At 41.2% G+C, this 22,392-nt stretch overlaps 1 protein-coding gene across 4 annotated transcripts in view; it reads left to right on the top strand.

Annotated features, from left to right (window-relative positions):
• Positions 1 to 13,230, top strand: part of LOC115196817 (core-binding factor subunit beta) — a 51,720-nt gene extending 38,490 nt beyond the window's left edge. The window contains exons 4-7 of one of the 4 annotated variants that reach the window (XM_029757740.1): positions 8,605 to 8,721; positions 8,982 to 9,077; positions 9,485 to 9,532; positions 12,552 to 12,654. In XM_029757740.1, coding sequence (XP_029613600.1) covers positions 8,605 to 8,721; positions 8,982 to 9,077; positions 9,485 to 9,514 — 243 coding nt within the window. In that variant the 3' untranslated portion in view covers positions 9,515 to 9,532; positions 12,552 to 12,654. Of the gene's footprint in view, positions 1 to 8,604; positions 8,722 to 8,981; positions 9,078 to 9,484; positions 9,533 to 9,905; positions 11,955 to 12,551 lie in introns of those variants that run through there. The other 3 variants (XM_029757741.1, XM_029757738.1, XM_029757739.1) reach the window with 3 other exon arrangements.
• The last annotated feature ends 9,162 nt before the right edge of the window (positions 13,231 to 22,392 follow it).

Genomic DNA, 22,392 nt, shown 5'->3' on the forward strand with positions numbered 1-22,392 from the left:
CTTGTGTAGCTTTATTATCATAGAGTCTGGGTAGTCTTGACTATAAACACATACCGTACATAACACATACTTTATTATCATAGAGTCTGGGTAGTCTTGACTATAAACACATACCGTACATAACACATACTTTATTATCATAGAGTCTGGGTAGTCTTCACTATAAACACATACCGTACATAACACATACTTTATTATCATAGAGTCTGGGTAGTCTTCACTATAAACACATACCGTACATAACACATACTTTATTATCATAGAGTCTGGGTAGTCTTGACTATAAACACATACCGTACATAACACATACTTTATTATCATAGAGTCTGGGTAGTCTTGACTATAAACACATACCGTACATAACACATACTTTATTATCATAGAGTCTGGGTAGTCTTGACTATAAACACATACCGTACATAACACATACTTTATTATCATAGAGTCTGGGTAGTCTTGACTATAAACACATACCGTACATAACACATACTTTATTATCATAGAGTCTGGGTAGTCTTCACTATAAACACATACCGTACATAACACATACTTTATTATCATAGAGTCTGGGTAGTCTTCACTATAAACACATACCGTACATAACACATACTTTATTATCATAGAGTCTGGGTAGTCTTGACTATAAACACATACCGTACATAACACATACTTTATTATCATAGAGTCTGGGTAGTCTTGACTATAAACACATACCGTACATAACACATACTTTATTATCATAGAGTCTGCGTAGTCTTGACTATAAACACATACCGTACATAACACATACTTTATTATCATAGAGTCTGGGTAGTCTTGACTATAAACACATACCGTACATAACACATACTTTATTATCATAGAGTCTGGGTAGTCTTGACTATAAACACATACCGTACATAACACATACTTTATTATCATAGAGTCTGGGTAGTCTTGACTATAAACACATACCGTACATAACACATACTTTATTATCATAGAGTCTGGGTAGTCTTGACTATAAACACATACCGTACATAACACATACTTTATTATCATAGAGTCTGGGTAGTCTTGACTATAAACACATACCGTACATAACACATACTTTATTATCATAGAGTCTGGGTAGTCTTGACTATAAACACATACCGTACATAACACATACTTTATTATCATAGAGTCTGGGTAGTCTTGACTATAAACACATACTGTGCATAACGACCAGAGCCAAGGTAAAAGGCACATTTGAGCTGCGCTGTTGAAGAATATATGGAATGCTTATACAAAGCATTGTACCTGCATTTATTTAAAGCATTTTTCAAAGACCGAGACGGACAGGAGCATATGTATCTAAATGAATGTCCGGTACCTCTGGGGATTTATGAGCAAATAATGAAGATCAGGATTGTTTTGGCTCTAGGAATCAACAGCTTCCAATGAATTGAATCCCAGTATTAACCCCCACCCCATCTCTCTCTCTCTCTCTCTCTCTCTCTCTCTCTCTCTCTCACACTCTCTCTCTCTCTCTCACACTCTCAATTCAATTCAATTCAAGGGGCTTTATCTGCATGGGAAACATATGTCAACATTGCCAAAGCAAGCTCTCTCTCTCTCACTCACATACACGCACGCACGCACGCACGCACACACACACACACACACACACACACACACACACACACACACACACACACACACACACACACACACACACACTCCCCCACCCCTCTTCACAAACACACTGATCCTCTGTGTGTTATCCCCTAAACCAGTCCCACCCTGCAGGCATGTACTGCCTCCCTCTGAGCAGACAGCCTCCACCTCCCTCCTAACTTGTTGCACCACACATCTCTGTCTGTCTCTATTTTACTGTCAAAATTATTGGAGCTATTTGTCTTTCTCTTCCATTTCTCCATCCTCCCCCCTCTGTATCATGACACTATGCAAGACCCAAATGCAGACACAGGAGGCAGATGGTTGGAGTTTAAGATGTTTAAATCCAAAAGGAGTAGGCAAGAGAATGGTCGTGGACAGGCAAAAGGTCATAACCAGATCAGAGTCCAGGAGGTACAGAGTGGCAGGCAGGCTCGAGGTCAGGGCAGGCAGAAACAGAGTCCAGAACAGGCAAGGGTCAAAACCGGGAGGACTAGAAAAAGGAGAAAAGGCAAATCAGGAAAACGGGAAAAACCGCTGGTTGGCTTGAACATTCAAGACGAACTGGCACAGAGAGACTGGAAACACAGGGATAAATACACTGGGGAAAACAAGCGACACATGGAGGGGGTGGAGACAATAATGAGGACAGGTGGAACAGATCAGGGTGTGACACTGTCTATGGCCATTATGTCTATGATAAAGTAGATTAACTAGGTAGGTTAACTATGTAGTCTTACCCAACCTCCAGCCTCCCTCCTCCCTGTGTGTCACTGTGTAAATTCTCTCTCCAGGACACCAGTGACCACTCAACAGGCCATAAATCACTCCAACACCACCTCAGCTCAACTCCACTCAATCTGCCCCCCTCCCCATCACTTTCCCCTCTCTCTAAACTACATGGTCTGGCTCCAGTCAAGCCCAATAGGGTTAGTGTGAAGCAGTAAATCAGAGATCAGTTCACACACATCAAATCACTGATAATATGCTGTATGTAAACACTATATATAGCTAGAACAGATTTTCTCTGATATCACTTAGACCTTCCTCTTAAACCCAGTGCCCTTTTTGTTGTGAGAGTGGATAGTTGTGCAGCTCCACTGTATCGACAAACCATTTCTATATGGACCTCGCTTTGTGCACAGGAGCATTGTCATGCTGAAACAGGAAAGGGCCTTCCCCAAACTGTTGCCACAAAGTTGGAAGCACAGAATCATCTAGAATGTCATTGTACGCTGTAGTGTTAAGATCCCTTTACTGGAACTAAGGGGCCTAGCCCGAACCATGAAAAACAGCCCCAGACCATTATTCCTCCTCCACCAAACATTACAGTTGGCACTATGCATTGGGGCAGGTAGCGTTCTCCTGGCATCCGCCAAACCCAGATTCATCTGGAGAACTGCCAGATGGTAAAGCATGATTTATCACTCCAGAGAACTCGTTTCCACTGCTCCAATTGTGGTGAGCTTTACACCACTCCAGCCGACGCTTTGCATTGCGCATGGTGATCTTAGGCTTGTGTGCGGCTGCCTGGCCACAGAAACTAATTTCATGAAGCTCCCAACGAACAGTTATTGTGCTGACGTTGCTTGCAGAGGCAGTTTGGAACTCGGCAATGAGTGTTGCAACAGAGGACAGACGATTTTTCAGCACTCGCCGGTCCCATTCTGTGAGCATGTGTGGCCTACCTCTTGGTCCTAGACATTTCCACTTCACAATAACAGTTGACCAGGGCAGCTCTATCAGGGCAAAAATTTGACAAACTGACTTGATGGTGCCACGCTGAAAGTCACTGAGCTCTTCAGTACGGGCCATTCACTGCCAATGTTTATCTATTGAGATTGCATGGCTGTGTGCTCGTTTTTATACACCTGTCAACATACTTTTGGCCATATAGTGTATGTCTGTATGTATACAGTGCATTTGGAAAGTATTTAGACCCCTTGACTTTTTTTACGTTTTGTTATGTTACAGCCTTATTCTAAAATGGATTAAATATTTTTTTTTCACTCATCACTCTACACACAATACCCCATAATGACAAAGCAAAAACAGGTTTTTAGATTTTTTCATAAATTTATTTGAACTAAAAAACTGAAATATAACATTTACATAAGTATTCAGACCCTGTACTCAGTACTTTGTTGAAGCACCTTTGGCAGCGATTACAGTCTCGAGTCTTCTTGGGTATGACGCTACAAGCTTGGCACACCTGTATTTGGGGAGTTTCTCACATTCTTCTCTGCAGATCCTCTCAAGCTCTGTCAGGTTGGATGGGGAGCGTCGCTGCACAGCTATTTTCAGGTCTCTCCAGAGATGTCCAATCGGGTTCAAGTCCGGGCTCTGGCTGGGCCACTCAAGAACATTCAGAGACTTGTCCCGAAGCCACTCCTGCATTGTCTTGGCTGTGTGCTTAGTGTCGTTGTCCTGATGGAAGGAAAACCTTTGCCCCAGTCTGAGGTCCTGAGCGCTCTGGAGCAGGTTTTCATCAAGGATCTCTCTGTACTTTGCTCCATTCATCTTTCCCTCAATCCTGACAAGTCTCCCAGTCCCTGCCACTGAAACATATCCCCACAGCATGATGCTGCCACCACCATGCTTCACCGTAGGTATGGTGCCAGGTCTCCTCCAGACGTGATGCTTGGCATTCAGGACAAAGAGTTGGTTTCAACAGACCAGAGACAACAATCTTGGTTTCAACAATCTTGGTTTCAACAGACCAGAGAATCTTGTTTCTTAAGGTTTAGAGTCCTCTAGATGCCTTTTGGCAAACTCCAAGCGAGCTGTCATGTGCCTTTTACTGAGAAGTGGCTTCCATCTGGCCACTCAAGCATAAAGGCCTGATTGGTGGAGTGCTGCAGAGATAGATGGTTGTCCTTCTGGAAGGGTCTCCCATCCCCACAGAGGAACTCTGGAGCTCTCTCAGAGTGACCATCGGGTTCTTGGTCACCTCCCTGACCGAGGCCCTTCTCCCCTGATTGCTCAGTTTGGCCGGGTGGCCAGCTCTCGGAAGAGTCTTGGTGATTCCAAACTTCTTCTATTTAAGAATGATGGAGGCCACCGTGTTGTTGGGGATCTTCAATGCTGAAGACATTTTTTGGTACCCTTCCCCAGATCTGTGCCCCAACACAATCGTGTCTCGGAGCTCTACGGACAATTCCTTCAACCTCATGCCTTGGTTTTTGCTCTGACATGCACTGTCAACTGTGGGACCTTATGTAGACAGGTGTGTGCCTTTCCAAATCATGTCCAATCAATTGAATTTACCACAAGTGGACTCCAATCAAGTTGTAGAAACATCTCAAGGATGATCAATGGAAACAGGATGCGCCTGAGCTCAATTTCGAGTCTTATAGCAAAGTGTCTGAATAGATATGTAATAAGGTATTTCAGATTTTTATTTGTAATAAATTTGCCAAAAAATCTAAAAACCTGTTTTCTCTTCGTCATTATGGGGTATTTTGTGTAGATTGACAAGTGTTTTTTTTATTTAATCCATTTTAGAATAAGGCTGTAATGTAATAAAATGTTGAAAAGGGGGTCTGAAAACTTTCCGAATGCACTGTATATAGTATATACTGTATTACCGCCTCAAAATAACCTGGGGGAAAGGGGGGGTTTTGAGTGGAGCTGCTTTTCTCGTATGTCTGCATTGTTGGCATCCCCCCAATAAAAACTGTGTGTTTAGCCTGATAGAGTCATGAATTTTCCTTCTGGAAGGACCTGAGACAGACTGTTTAAATGTGTTATTGATGGCTAAAAGGACTGTATTGGTTGGGGGGGAGCTCTGTTTAAGTTGGCCGGTGGAGGGCAAAAAAGGTGGAGAGGTCCAAAATGATAAAAATATACCGTATGTATGCAGACATTCATCTTCTGTTTATTTTAAACTCACTGCCCCATGGTATATGGATTCTCAGAACCACTTATGGTGCACATTTAAGTCCTTGGAAATGCTATATCACGCATAACCATGTGCATGTGCTGTGGTGCAGTTTTCACATTCATTCTTCTCCATGATTTATTTGTTATACTTGTAGCCTATGTGTCTTCGTCAAACACTGTGTTATAGTGTAGAGTAGTGTGGTGTGTATTAGGTGCAGCTTGTGTACTAGATCTATTCAGTTGATAGTTAAAGATTTAACTTTGCCTCTGACAAATTAAAGTACCACCCTGTGTAAATGTATTCATTGCTTTCAGACAAGGTTGGAATGGGCTTAGTTTTCTCTATATCCTTGGTGTTCAGTGGAAAATGTGAACACGTTTTGTAATGGAACCTAGGGCTGGGGGGTATACCGTATTTTACTATAGACCGGTATTTATGCACAGACCGTTTGGGATTTTTACTTTACCTTCTATAACGGTATTTTAATGTTTGGTTTGATAAATGTGATACGCAGTGTGTAACGTCCATTTTTATAGTTTTACTCCGCTACTTGAATCATCCCTCTCCGCTCTCTCTCTCTCCATGCCGCTTTCCACATAGAGCTGTTCCCACCTCGTCACTCAAGGAGCGCATTTGTTGTTGCTTGACCACTAGACACTTTCGTACTGTCTGCATGGTCAATGCAGCACATGCAACAATGTTGATACCGATGTTGTTTAAACTTTGATCAATATAAATCCACAAGCGTTCTATAATTACAATATTAGTTTGTGTTTCTTACATCTGCAAACAGCTAGTTTGTATTTTCTTAGCAAGTTAAGCTAAATCGTGTTAGCCACTAATGCTAATCGCTAGCTAACTAGCTAATAAAAGTACTGAGTCAGAGCAAACGTAGCTAGCTAATACAGCCTGATACCAGTACTGGTGGAGGCTTAAATCAGCATGTTGTTTGTGCAGCAGTATCTTCTAAATCAAAGAGGAATAGAAAAAGCATGAATATCTTGGCTATATGAATAAAGTTTTAATGTTGCCAAAGATTATTGGATCTCATAGGAAACACTGAACATTACTTTCGTTCCTAACCTGTCACAATAACTCATCCATGGCATTTTCATTCGTTGTCATGTCAAACAACACTGTATTCAAAGTGACCACTATTATTTATATTCTAACTATAGAATTATAATAAACATTCTATTTCCATGATTCCAAAAGTTCACCCAAGGGTTTTGATCTAAATCGCAATTGCAACATTTGGTTAAAAATATAAGGCCTAGTATTTTTGCCCATATCGTGGCAGTGTGGTAATGATCTCAAATGAGTGCAGGAAATGCAGAAACTGATGGAAATGCAGGAAATTATTTTAGGTTGAAGTTGAATTGAACAGTATAAAACAATCAGAATGGAGAAAGACCCATTGAAATCACTTAGAATATATGTGTTGCCACCCTAGGGTCACGCTCTACTCATAAAGCACATGTAGAACTTTTATTATAAAAAAAACATAAAATAACGTCAAATATCGTCCTACCATCAAAAATGTTAAAAATACCATGATATGATATTTTTGCCACATCGCCCAGCCCTGATGGAACCCCAGTAAAGAGCCTGTGTGAGGTGTGGACCTGATAGAGAGAGGAGGGAGTACAGATGGTGATGAAGGAAGAAAGTAAGTTGCCAGCGAGGAAGAATTATCGTTTGGATGGAGAGTCGGGATTGATGTGGTAGTGGTGCGATGACAAAGAGTTGGAAGAATAGAAGCGGAGAGGACCGAGGCTATGGTTCTAGGTGCTAGACTCTCCTGACACTGTGAGCTTGGCTATCCTGTGAAATCAATAAGTGGTTTCTGTTTATGGCTAGGATTGGTGTTTGTGTTTCAGAGTGATTAGGTTTGCATGTGTGTGTGAGTATGCCTGAAAGAAGTTATACGTGTTTATAGCCAAAGCCACCTCCCCTCTCTTCCTCCTGCCCTATACTCCCAGCTACAGAAATAAACATCACCCCACAGACTGACAGACTGCACGCTTTTGTCTGGGACTGAATTCCAGAGTCTTAGGGATGTGATATTTCTATGGCCCTAAGCCAAACAGACAGCCATGTACTAAACCCCCTCACAGTGGGTTTTGATCAGAAGTGGCACCTCATCTTGACAACGCTTTGCTCCGCTTGCAATTTGCATAAAATAGAGCAGAGCTTAACTTTTTCTACCACTCCGCTAGCAGGGATCTCGCCATTCAACTTCCCACAATCCCTTGCACATTTCTCTGCATGCCCTCATTGAAAATGAAGGGGGTTGGGACTTCTCCTGCCAAATTCCTTGTTGGTAAAAACTATGCGTTACTCTTTCCCACTCTCTGGTAAGGAGTTCTATACATATACACCCCCTCTCCCAAATCCCTCTCTCCCTCTTTCTCTGTCTCCCTCTCTGTCACTCTCTCTCTCCCCCTCTCTCCCTCCCTCTCCCTGTCTCCCTCTCTATGTCTCTCTCCCTCCCCCCCTCTCTCTCTCTCTCTCTCTCTCTCTCTCTCTTCCTCCTTCTATTATGGATATTCACATACTTAATTAATGTATTCATGTTTCCTCACGCACTAATTTGTATAAATAAAGTTAGGATTTACTGATCTGTCATAGGAGAGCCTTGGTTTTTTATTTCTCCATCCTACAGCAGCCTTTATAAATAAACAGCAACATGACAGGAAGCAAACCTCTCAGTGTGCTACACTGTGCCTTGGCTGGGCCTGAGGTGAGACAGGAAGAGAGAGAAAGTGGAAATGTTAGTGTGTGTATGTGGGGGAGGGAGGGGCAAACCACTGTCCTATTTCGCCTTCCAATCCCCATCCCTCTAACCCCTCCACTGGGCCTTAGATGGAGTGGGAGAGGACAGACACAGACATGTGTCTCTGATGGTGAACTGGGTGACCCTGTATTTGAGAAAACCTTACTACTTTTATCTGAGTGGTTGAAAGTGAGCCACAATGACTGTGGTTGAGTAATGTATCAAGGTCTGTGCATTCATTCTGAAGTGTATGTTTTCCTCGATGTTTGAGCCAGAGCATTGTTGTGTCTGTGTGGTCTGTCTGCAGGTGTACCTGAAGGCCCCTATGATCCTGAATGGAGTGTGTGTGATCTGGAAGGGCTGCATAGACCTGCAGCGCCTGGATGGGATGGGCTGTCTGGAGTTCGATGAGGAGAGAGCACAGGTACTGTATCATACCATTACATTACACCCCCTGGTCTCCAACCACACCAACACAAAACACACAACTAGATAGAACAATTGGCTACAGTATATACACACATTGACATATACCTCTAGACAAACTACTTTTGAATGACTTAACTAAAAGTCAACTAAGCAGGTTGCGCCCCTACCCCTATGCATATACAAACAAAACACCCACTCATCAGTCCAAACAAACTGTGTGTCTCTGTGTGTCTCTCCCACTCTGTGTGTGTTCAGCATGAGGATGCCCTGGCACAGGCATCCTTTGAGGAGTCGCGTAGGAGGACCCGGGACTTTGAGGACAGAGACCGCTCGCACCGAGAGGACCTGGAGGTGAGAAAGGCTGGACTGGCTGACAGGCCTGGATGGGGTGGTGATGTCCCCCCTAGTCACATGATTAGTGCTAACGCTAAGAAGTGTTGTTGAAATATGATGATTGGTTGTGTTTGTTACCATGAGAACTCTTATTGTGTGAATAACTCATTTAGTTTTTTATATTTACCATTAACACAATCATGAACTCATTGTGTGTTTGTCTGAGGTTGTGTTTGTGTGTGTGTGTGTGTGTGTGTGTGTGTGTGTGTGTGTGTGTGTGTGTGTGTGTGTGTGTGTTTTTGTATTTCATCTTAAAGCATTTTTATGGTATGTAGGTTTAGTGCATGAAGAGTTTATTCATGATTAGAACACACAGACCCTAAATGCAACCTCTCTAAGATGAAAACCAAACTGTGTTTTTTTAGGACCCTGTGGCATCAAAAATCTGGGACTGATGGCATTCAAGGACCAGGGTCTGTCTTCTTTGCTTTTCAATGTCCCTCTGTCATGCACTAAACCCTGTGTGTGTGTGTGTGTGTGTGTGTGTTGTCTGTGTTGCCTGTGTGAGTGTGTTTGTGAATCAACACGAGAGCATGTGCATGTATGTGAACAATTTGAAGTATCTGAGTCTGCCTGTTTTAGTGCCTGCATGTGCAGAGAGAGAGAATGAGTGAATGACAGAGAGAGAGAAAGAAAGTTACATATGAACTGTATCTGTTGAGTTAACACACTGTGTAATGAATGCTTAGTGATAATGTGGGTTCCTTCCCTCTCATCCCCCATAAACTGTCTCAGGGTCAGTCATATGAATATGCTTTATGGATTTTTTTATGCATTTTATGATAGTGGGACGTGTGCAGGTCAGGACATCCTACCAGGGTATAAGCTGGAAGACTGGAAGACAGACCCCCCACACACACTTTCCCCCAGTGCCTAATGGAGAACAGACCTCCACACACACACCACCCACCCTCACCCTGCTGCCGGAGGAGTACGCTGCAAGGCCTGCTGGGACATATCTGCCACAGCTTGGCAGCACATGATGAGGGAGAGGGAGGGAGGGAGATCTGAAGCAGGGCTTTCATGTTCACATCTAGTATTTCTTACCTCAGAAACATACCTTCCAGTTCCCTCAGGAAGAATTGTCTCTTTTCTTCTGAAAATCTATAAGGCAATGCTCTTTATGGAGGTATTATGCATTGGTCAAAGAAAAATAACATATCATTATTTTCTCTACTGACATCGAGCCTGGAGGAGATAGTCTCAAACAGAACAGTGTGTGGAAGGTGTGCACGTAATGAACTTATGATATATACTGTATTCTAACGGAAGACTGTCCATGTGTTTCATTCTCAAATACTGACTGTGGTGGAAACATGAAACCCCCTAATCATTTTCATTACATTTAAATGTTTGTTTTTTTATCCAAGTTACAGTATGTTGAAATAGCAGAATGTCGTCTCATAAACTGCTGTGATCCAGAATTTTCTGATTGGACTGTAGCATTTAGCGATTTCTTTAATTAGTGAATCCCTGTGCTCTGTTGTCCTCTCAGGGAAGGAGAAAAATGATATTGTTGGTTTTATTTTAGATAAAGATTTGCATTTGGACATCAGGACCCTGTTTTTATGTGATATGAGCGTCTGGCTCTTGAGTACATTCAGCCGTTGCATTTCTGTGGTCTGAACTTATACTCAGTCCACTGTAACTCAAGGCCAACAGCACAATGACAGTCTGCCATCAGTGGTAGCTGGGAGGCCTCTTTAAGGGTTTAGAAACCTGTCATTTAGTTCAGAAATCACAGCTGTTCTTTAGCAGGGATATCAGTGTCAGCTCTTGAGTATGTATGTCTAAGTACAGCATATAAGGTTGATTCCTCTGCTGTGTGACCTGTACTTGTTTTGGTCACTGTGTAATGAATATGTATAATGAATATTGTCCAGGTTTTATGTTTTTCCTGTGTGTGAGTGTGTGTGCGTGTGCGCGTGCGCATGTGTGCGTGTGAGAGCGATTCAGGACAGGACAGTGATGGCCATCTAGATGATTGATGAAGATAAGATGGATGCAGAATAAATGGCCCAGTGTTCATTAGGCCCCATTCTGCTGGTGGAGTTAGAGGATGAATGATGTGCTGCCAGTAAAAGTATTAATATAGCATTAGTATTGATTTTTATTAGGATCCCGGTCTGCCCTGCCTAATCTCAGCTCTATTGACTTGTGGTACAGGCTAGCGCTCTGCCGGCTGGCTCAATGATCGATCACTGTGCTTGTCCTCTCCTCTCTGCCCCCCCCCCCCATAACTACGACAGCACTCCACTCAGGGCTGAGGCTTACTGTAATGCTTCTCCTCAAAATAATAATCGTTTGACTGTAGAGTAGTTGCTGCACTTCATACAGTATGTTATTAGGTACTGAGTACATGATAAAAAGTTGAATCCTTCCTGACGTTTCTTTATATTACTCCTTAGCTCTGCTTGTTTTGGAGGTTGGTCCGGTTCACATTGCATGGTGTGTGGCCTGAGACATTGTTTTTTCTTCAACCATCACCAAACCGTAACTGGTGTATTTGGCTCACTGACTCAAGGACAGCTCTGACGCCTTCCGTTTGTAATCTGGGTGAATATGAGTGATAACTAAGGCAGAAGCATCCGTGTGTGTGTGTGTGTGTGTGTGTGTGTGTGTGTGTGTGTGTGTGTGTGTGTGTGTGTGTGTGTGTGTGTGTGTGTGTGTGTGTGTGTGTGTGTGTGTGTGTGTGTGTGTGTGTGTGTGTGTGTGTGTGTGTGTGTGTGTGTGTGTGCCCAGGCATATGTGTGTTGTTGTTGTCAAAATCACTCTGCAACTACTGAGTAAAACTTTGATCGGCCAGTTCATAAAATCTTGTTAAGTTCATAAAAATCTTCTTAAATTCTTTATATTTAACTATAGGGCTATTAATTGTTTTGAAGACACTCTATTTACGTTTCTGATTCTGAAGTGGAAGAATGGATGAGCATCAGTGTCTCATTTAGGATTAGAGTAGTAGACTGAACCAGGGTTAGAAGGAGCTATTATGGTGAGTCATTTGGATGACGACTACATGCCATTTCGGCTGAGAGACCAGCGTCTGCTTTCTCCCTCTGTCTGCCTGTCTGTCTGCCTGTCTGTCCGTCTGTTTCACAGATATCTATGTTGGGAGAGATGTAGACGCAGACACATAAACATATGTATCTGTGACAGGCAGACAAGTCATTTTTTATTTTTAAAGCATGTTATGTTGAAGACTTCCCCGACGACTAATGACTGTCTGCTATTCGGCCCAAAAAAGAAAATCAATTTTTAGCCTCAGCTGGAAGCTCTCTGGTGCCCTCTGCCGAATATACTGTATGACATATACTGCACTCACTTTTGCCCCATCTAAGGCCATTCTCAACACATTACACACACACACTCATGATATTGTGTGCTATATTAAATGTGCCCCCCCCCTCCATCTCTCTCTCCCTGTGCCAACAGCCCAGGCGACAGCAGGACCCCAGCCCTGGCACCAACATGGGCAACAACGCTGATGATCACAAGATGCGCTAGAGGCCAGAGAGACGCAGGGGGTGGGGTCAGGGTGACCTGTCCATCGTACTATGCCAGTCTCACACCCTGTCACCAAGCTGTTAACTGGAGAGACCAAAGTCCACATTGCTAGGGATTTGGGGGTGGGTGGGGGTGGGGCCCTTTTTAATTTTAAGAAGGGACTGGGTGAGGTGGGTGTCCATTTTTAAGTGTGGTGTAAGAGGATCGACCCAAACCTCCTTGTCTTCTGGGGGGTTTTGCACTATCTGATACATTCAGTTTAGTACCCACATTGTCTTCTGTATGCATGGAGCACCTGCCTACCTATGTTTTCTTTTGTCCCTCTATGCAAACTATTTCAGCAGCACTTTCTTTTACAATGCTTTATAAATAGGAAATTACTGGGTGATTAAATGGAACACATTTGTTCTTAAATAATTCCGTATTCTTCCTAAATTGTTACATTTCTAATAATTCCAAATATCTTCTTCCATCTTCCTTATTGTTTCCCATAAAGTTTGTTTCAAATCAGGTAGCACCTGAGGAGCACTGAGCATAAATGTATTTCACGCTAAATTCTAATCTATTGATAATTACTTATTAAAGCGGCAATCAGAAGTTGAAACAATAACAAAGCGTCCACCCTACCCCTGTTTCTGTAAAAACCTGAGGGATGGGGCTGGAGAAATGTAACCACTCTCAAATTCATAGACAGAGCTATGGATGCAAGGACTGACGATCCATAATATCAAAATGATAGTTTTAACCATGTTTTGAGGCTATATAGTCTTTGTTTACATTTATTTTGTTTCGAAACATTGGAGTGAAACAAGCTTCCCACTGGGCACACACTGATTAAATCAATGTTGTTACAACATCATTTCAATGAAATTACGTTGAACCGACGTGGAATAGACTTTGAATTGACATCTGTGCCCAGTGGGTTATATTTTGGGTTCTGATGCGGTACGACAGTTGAAATAAGCTTATGAGGCATTTATAAATGATATTCTTCAAGAATCAATGGGTATGTATCATTAATTTTCACTACATGACCAAAAGTATGTGGACACCTGCTTATCAAACATCTCATTCCAACATCATGGTCATTAATATGGAGTTGGTCCCCCCTTTGCTGCTATAACAGCCTCCACTCTTCTGGGAAGGCTTTCCACTAGATGTTGGAACATTTCTGCAGGGACTTTGTTTTCACTCAGCCACAAAAGCATTAGTGAGGTCGGGCACTGATATTGGGCGATTAGGCCTGGCTCGCAGTCGGCGTTCCAATTCATCCCAAAGGTGTTCGATGGGGTTGAGGTCAGGGTTCTGTGCAGGCCAGTCAAGTTCTTCCACACCGATCTCGACAAACCATTTCTATATGGACCTCGCTTTGTGCACGGGGGCATTGTCATGCTGAAACAGGTAAGGCCCTTCCCCAAACTGTTGCCACAAAGTTGGATGCACAGAATCGTCTATCATGTCATTGTATGCTGTAGGGTTAAGATTTCCCTTCACTGGAATTAAGGGGCCTAGCCCGAACCATGAAAAACAGCCCCAGACCATTATTCCTGGCACTATTCATTCGGGAAGGTGGCGTTTTCCTGGCATCCACCAAACCCAGATTTGTCCTTCAGACTGCCAGATGGTGAAGTGTGATTCAGCACTCGCCGGTCCCGTTCTGTGAGCTTGTGTGGCCTATCACTTCGTGGCTGAGCCGTTGTTGCTCCTAGACGTTTCCACTTCACAATAACAGCACTTGCAGTTGACCGGGGCAGCTCTAGAAATTTTACGAACTGACTTGTTGGGAAGTTGGCATCCTATGACAGTTCCATGTTGAAAGTCACTGAGCTCTTCAGTACGGGCCATTCTACTACCAATGTTTGTCTATGAAGATTGCACATGGCTGTGTGGATCCACTAATATAAAGGGGTGTCCACAAACTTTTGGCCAAGTTTATATGTCCAAAAATGGATGTAGCAACTGTAGTTTGGAAATAGGCCTTTTTTGGTTCCAGGTAGAATAACCATTTTTGATTCCAGGTGGAACCATTTTGGTTTTCATGTAGAACCCTCTGTGGGAAGGGTTCTACCTGGAACCAAAAGGGTTCTATCTAGTACCAGAAAGGGTTCAAAAAAGGGTTCTCCTATGGGGACAGCCGAAATAACCCTTTTATGTTCCAGATAGCACCATCAAGTACAAATAGTTACCAATCAATCACCTATTTATTTTGTATTTATAAAGGACTATAAAAGATTGCTTAACAGCTATAATTGATCATATTATAGCACTATTTTAATGAAATTGTATTTTTTATTATTTTATTCATGTTTTGTGTGAAAGTCATGATGTTTACTTTTTTATTTCTTTTCTCTATATATAAATACTGTATTTGTATGTCTTTATGCTATCGTATGGGATATCAGTAGAATATGTAAAGTTGTGTTCAAGAAAAGTTACTTTTACAAAGAGACTGTTGATTTCCCGGATGAGGAAGGTCTATCATCCTCAGCGCTTTCTGTCTTCCTGTCTCCTCCATGTTAGCAGCATATTTTAACAGTCTTTGAACATGACTCTAGCAGCACATAGCGCACAATGAGGTCAGTGTCTCTGAGCTCGCTCTTTGGAAGTTGAGGCAAAGAGGCTTTCTCCTCTGCATTGTTTTTTTTTATTATTCTCTTTATTTCACGTTTCATCCAGATCAGAGTTTGTAACGTCTAAGCAGTAACTTTCTCTTTTTTTGATCCATTGCGGCTTCATTCCAGAGGTTTGTCGCACATTTTGATCCAGCTCTGGGATCTATCTCCCTGAAAATTATGCAAGGACACAGCAACATTATCTCACTAACTTACCCTCCAGTTTTGTTTGGTATGTTTCAGGTAATCTGAATATCTTTGAGTTTCATCAACTATTGTGCTGTTGTCAGTGTTTCTTCCTCTTCCTTTACAGGAATACAGTTTTAACAGTTCATTCATATGAAGTTGTCTGTACTGGGGATTAGAGAGAGCAACATCTTTAAAGAGATTGAAGACTCTCTATTGGAATAAATGATGTGTGTAAACCCTGAATGGCTAACACGGGGCGCTGTATTGAAGCCACCATGCAGCCATCTTGGTACTCCTTCTCCGTTGTAAAAGATTTTGGAAGCTATAGAAATGCATTTATTAATGTCTACATTTGTTTTTGACACATTTATTCTATTACAGACACATTAATGCATACTTTTAAATTATATGTGAGTTAAACATAAAAAAAATGAATAATCTCGAAAAACTTTTTTTTTTAGACAGTACTAATGTTACTGTCCCCACTACAACAAAAAAATACTCAAATACATGTCAATTTCACCATACATTTTTTTTTTCAAAAACTGTAGAATCATTCATTCCTATAGATGCGGTAAAGAGGTCAATCGAACTTGACCAAAACAATGGAATTGCCATGGAAACGTGTGAGGGAAAGGGCCATGGGGGGAAAGATAGCCTAAATGTAGGCTATTGTTAATATTGGTATTTCACACTATGTTGAGGTGAAAATCGGAGTATAATGCTTTTATGGATGTTAACCCCAACACATGTTCATGTCATCGTTACCAATCAATTGCATTACAGTTAAAAACGAATTTGACTACCACCAACAATTTTTGTATGCTAGCTATATTTCTGTATGCTAGCTATATTTCTGTATGCTAGCTATATTTCTCTATGCTAGCTATATTTCTGTATGCTAGCTATATTTCTCTATGCTAGCTATATTTCTGTATGCTAGCTATATTTCTCTATGCTAGCTATATTTCTGTATGCTAGCTATATTTATCTATGCTAGCTATATTTCTGTATGCTAGCTATATTTATCTATGCTAGCTATGCTCACCAGCTTATAGGAAGTGGAGTTAGCATATAGCAGTCACATCTTCTAAACCTGAAAAGGGACAACTTCTACAAACAAATATATCCAAATCGGACTTAAGAAACCACATTGTGTACCTGTTACAATACATATATAATGACGGATTTGATGAATACTCACTTTGTTAGATCAGATTTGTTGACTGTGCGCCAATCTGGTATATGGAACGTCTGCATTCCATTGACTCCTTTAACGCATCTATGGAGGACTGCTCCTACTGGGTAGTGCCAATATGGTTGACCGGTGGCTTCAAGGGCTCTCAATGGCCAATACATAGAATCAGCAATCCAGGGTTTATATAAATGATTGATTGCAATCCAGCACTGTTTCAACCAGTCATGAAATATTGGGATGAAATAGACCAAGAGTCAGTCAGGAGATTTTTTCCTCAAAATAAATAAGATGAATCACAGAAATATAGGCAGTATTTAAATCAGTTTGAACAGAGATGGATTATACAGTCTGGGGCTCACTAAACTGCATATGAAATTAAAGGAGAGCGCTATGGTCAAGTCTAGCAGCAGTGATGAACCTGTGGTTTTCTTCCATTCATTTCTAATGCATCAGCTCAGTATTTTATTCAAAGTGAATTTGCTTTAATTTGAATAAAGAGGAAAGGTGGAGGAAGTATCCTATGTTTTGTAAAGGGACAAACGTTAGACAGCAAGTTGTAAGATGTGGATGTGCAGGTCAAAAATAATGGGGTTTAGGTGGACAGAGGGAGAGGCAGTGGTTTGTCACACTTTGCTATCGAAGCAAGTTCTAATTTCATACTGCATGGGATTGTATTTCCTTGAGTTAGGTTTTTATCCCAAATACTTCTATTACACATATTTGCATAATGTTTCACATCCCACTCTTTTGCATCTCATAAAAACAATGTGTCAGGCCTTAGCTTGTTGCTTTAGTGTATCAAAGATTTACTCAGTCAGTCATCTCAAGGTAGCATACCAATGTGGGTAACAGGAACGAACATGTTTACGTTATCTTCCATAGACCATTGTGATGTTTAAACAATGTGTACAGTATTTCACAATATTCTGGGAGCTCTATTTCAAGTGGTTTGTTTGATATCTACTCCAGTGTATAGATTACCTGATAGAAGTGTCAGTGCACAAAACATGTTGGACACTCAGAAACTAACTGGCCTACCTCCAGCTACAACCAAAAACAAATAGAAATCTTGGGTATTTATTACTTCACGATTTTGTGAATCTTTCTTTCATTTAAATGTTTGTTACAGATGTAGGATCATAATTTGAACCAGTTTGCTACAGCAGGAAAATAATCCTGCAACAACAGGAAATGTGAATTACTATGTGGATTTTAATTAATGGACATTTTTGTAGGGGTTGATAAATGTTTCTTAATGTAAAATCAAGTCTGAAATGTCAAAGTGGAAATACATCTCAAATACACAACACGTTTTAAATGTTGTGCATTGCAGGAAAGTTATCCTGCAACAGGGCGATCAAAATTAAGATCCTACATCTGTAAATAGTGTGATCTGTGTGCATGAGGTCAGGAATGTCCAAAACACTGGAGTTATGATATACCCTACCTAGTGATGGGTGTCCCAGCCTAGATTTCCAACATAATTGATTACAATCCCTGGAGAACAGGCCCTCCTCTCGTCTCTCCCTTCATGTGTAGGCCTACTCCCCAGAGCCCCAGCTAGCTGGTACCCCTGTCTGAGCTTCTCCCGTCACTTTAATGCTGGCATTAATGCTGGCATTAACACCAGAGACTGTCCTAGTTATTTTTATAAATTGTTTATTTTATTATTTGTTTTAAGTTATTGATACAGGTTGACCTTTGTTTTGTTCAGGTTACGCAATGAAGAACTGTGTATTTCTGTGTTTAATGGCCTATCTTTTAACATTTTACTGAATAATTTAGGTTTCTTTCTCTCTGTTTTATGGTTTAGCTTGTATGGCTTGTTTTGTTAAGGGGAAACTTAAATATGAAGTGTTGAATTTGACATGTTTCGTAATAAATTTGTAACAATCGTTGTACTTGGTTTTTAAGAATCACTCTTACCAGTAACACTCATTTATTACTGACTTTAAAACTGTCTACAGCGCACACTTTTGACTGGTATTGTACAGTTGAAGTTGGAAGTTTACATACACTTAGGTTGGAGTCATTAAAACTCTTTTTTCAACCACTCCACAAATTTCTTGTTAACAAACTATAGTTTTGGCAAGTCGGTTAGGACATCTACTTTGTGCATGACACAAGTCATTTTTCCAACAATTGTTAACAGACAGATTATTTCACTTATAATTCACTGTGTCACAATTCCAGTGGGTCAGAAGTTTACATACACTAAGTTGACTGTGCCTTTAAACAGCTTGGAAAATTCCAGAAAATGATGTCATGGCTTTAGAAGCTTCTGATAGGCTAATTGACATCATTTGAGTCAATTGGAGGTGTATGTGTGGATGTATATCAAGGCCTACCTTCCAACTCAGTGCCTCTTTGCTTGACATCATGGGGAAATCAAAAGAAATCAGCCAGGACCTCAAAAAAAAGATTGTAGACCTCCACAAGTCTGGTTCATCCTTGAGAGCAATTTCCAAACACCTGAAGGTACCACGTTCATCTGTACAAACAATAGTACGGAAGTATAAACACCATGGGACCACGCAGCCATCAAACTGCTCAGGAAGGAGACACGTTCTGTCTCCTAGAGATGAACGTACTTTGGTGCGAAAAGTGCAAATCAATCCCAGAACAACAGCAAAGGACCTTGTGAAGATGCTGGAGAAACAGGTACAAAAGTATCTATATCCACAGTAAAACGAGTCCTATATCGACATAACCTGAAAGGCCACTCAGCAAGGAAGAAGCCACTGCTCCAAAACCGCCAAAAAAAAAGCCAGACTATGGTTTGCAACTGCACATGGGGACAAAGATCGTACTTTTTGGAGAAATGTCCTCTGGTCTGATGAAATAGAACTGTTTGGCCGTAATGACCATCATTATGTTTGGAGGAAAAAGGGGGAGGCTTGCAAAACGAAGAACACCATCCCAACAGTGAACCACAGCGGTGGCAGCATCATGTTGTGGGGGTGCTTTGCTGCAGGAGGGACTGGTGCACTTCACAAAATAGATGGCATCATGAGGATGGAAAATTATGTGGATATATTGAAGCAACATCTCAAGACATCAGTCAGGAAATTAAAGCTTGGTTGCAAATGGGTCTTCCAAATGGACAATGACCCCAAGCATACTTCCAAAGTTGTGGCAAAATGGCTTATGGACAACAAAGTCAAGGTATTGGAGTGGCCATCACAAAGCCCTGACCTCAATCCTATAGAAAATTTGTGGGCAGAACTGAAAAAGCGTGCGCGAGCAAGGAGGCTTACAAACCTGACTCCGTTACACCAGCTCTGTCAGGAAGAATGGGCCAAAATTCACCCAACTTATTGTGGGAAGCTTGTGGAAGGCTTGTGGGAGGAAATGATTTGATGGTCCTATGAATAGTTACTGTGCTCAACAAGTTGCTAGTCTCAGGTTTAGCGAGTTCTATGTGTGCTCAGAACAAGTCTTGCATCATTCAGTCACAAGACTCTGAAGTGTGTAAACACATGAGTTGGTAAACAGAACTGGAGATTACCTTTTGTGTCCCTTTGATATTTTAAGTTGAAATTGTGCACCAATATTGCATTTGAAAAGACTATTATATTAAATGAAGTTCCCTTTAATATAGACCACATGGAAAATGGAATAAATTTGATTTTTTATTTGAATAAAGAAGACCTACTAAAGTGCCAAAATCCAGCATTTTCACATGTCCCTCTGTGACTTCTAGGAAGATTTTAACCCACTGAACCCCAGGTTTTCACCATCATTGTAAAGCCCTAGTTATTTTGTTGTTTTGACAAAGTGATTTCTGAAGATGTATTATTATTTATTTGATCTAATAGTCACATCATGGTGTAGAAGCAGGTAAGCTGGTTCTACTCTTGTTTGGTCATTTTCTGGTGTTTTGTGGTGCATAACTGAGTTGGGTTGAGCATAACATGTCAACCCTGTTACCCATAGACAGACGGTCTAGAAATGTTTTAACAATTTCATTTTTTTGTGAAGCTTGCATTCCCCCCAAAACAATTCCCCAAATTACGCTACCCAGAACGTAGTCAAACAGACCCTCATAACAGTCAACCTACTGTGGGACAGATAGGCACATCTTTGTAGCCTATTACAACCACCGTTACCAGTGCAGGTCTAGACTACACCTGCATGCTCATTGAGATAAATATAGAACATGAGTGAAAATAATAAGCATGAATTTTAAGTCCAAATATTTTTGTTTAATACTGTAAGTGAATATTAATGAGAAATGAAATATTAAATAAGCTACCCACAGAAAAGTTTTGATAGTTTGATTATAAATGATTTGTGTTAATTGCACTAATTATATAAATGTGCAAACACAGACATTTCCACATAGATATTGCAGCCTATAATTTAAAAATGAAAGATTAAATAAAAAATGTCAATATATACAGCACCAGTCAAAAGTTTGGACACACCTACTCATTCAAGGGTTTTTCTTTATTTTTACTATTTTCTACACTGTATGAATAATGGAATTATGTAGTAACCAAAAATAAATTTGAGATTCTTCAAAGTAGCCACCCTTTGCCTTGATGACAGCTTTGCACACTCTTGGCATTCTCTCAACCACTTATGAGGTAGTCACCTGGAATGCATTTCAATTAACAGGTGTGCTTTCTTAAAAGTTAATTTGTGGAATTTCTTTCCTTAATGCGTTTGAGCCAATCAGTTGTGCTGTGACAAGGTAGGGGTGGTATACAGAAGACAGCCCTATTTGGTAAAAGACCAAGTCCATATTATGGCAAGAACAGGTCAAATAACCAAAGAGAAATGACAGTCCATCATTACTTTAAGACATGAAAGTCAGTCAATACGGAACATTTCAAGAACTTTGAAAGTTTCTTCAAGTGCAGTCGCAAAAACCATCAAGCGCTATGATGAAACTGGCTCTCATGTGGACAGCCACAGGAAAGGATGACCCAGAGTTATCTCTGTTGCAGAGGATAAGTTCATTAGAGTTACCAGCCTCAGAAATTGCAGCCCAAATAAATGCTTCACAGAGTTCAAGTAACAGACACATCTCAACATCAACTGTTCAGAAGAGACTGCGTGAATCAGGCCTTCATTGTTGAATTGCTGCAAAGAAACCACTACTAAAGGACACCAATAATAAGAAGAGACTTGCTTGGGCAAGAAACACGAGCAATGGACATTAGACCAGTGGAAATCTGTCCTTTGGTCTGATGAGTCCAAATTTGAGATTTCTGATTCCAACTGCCGTGTCTTTGTGAGACGCAGAGTAGGTGAACAGATGATCTCTACATGTGTGGTTCCCACCGTGAAGCATGGAGGAGGAGGTGTAATGATGTGCGGGTGCTTTGCTGGTGACACTGTGTGATTTATTTATAATTCAAGGCACACTTAACCAGGATGGCTACCACAGCATTCTGCAGCGATACTCCATCCCATCTAGTTTACACTTAGTGGGACTATCATTTGTCATTTGTTTTTCAACAGGACAATGACCCAACACACCTCCAGGCTGTGTAAAGGCTATTTGACCAAGAAGGAGAGCGATGGAGTGCTTGCATCAGAAGACCTGGCCTCCACAATCACCCGACCTCAACCCAATTGAGATAGTTTTGGATGAGTAGGACCGCAAAGTGATGGAAAAGCAGCCAACAAGTGCTCAGTATATGTTAGAACTCCTTCAAGACTGTTGGAAAAGCATTCCAGGTGAAGCTGGTTGAGAGAATGCCAAGAGTGTGCAAAGCTGTCATCAAGGCAAAGGGTGATAATTTGAAGAATCTAAAATCTA

Source organism: Salmo trutta, chromosome 7 (assembly GCF_901001165.1).
Source record: "Salmo trutta chromosome 7, fSalTru1.1, whole genome shotgun sequence".
NCBI lineage: Eukaryota > Metazoa > Chordata > Actinopteri > Salmoniformes > Salmonidae > Salmo > Salmo trutta.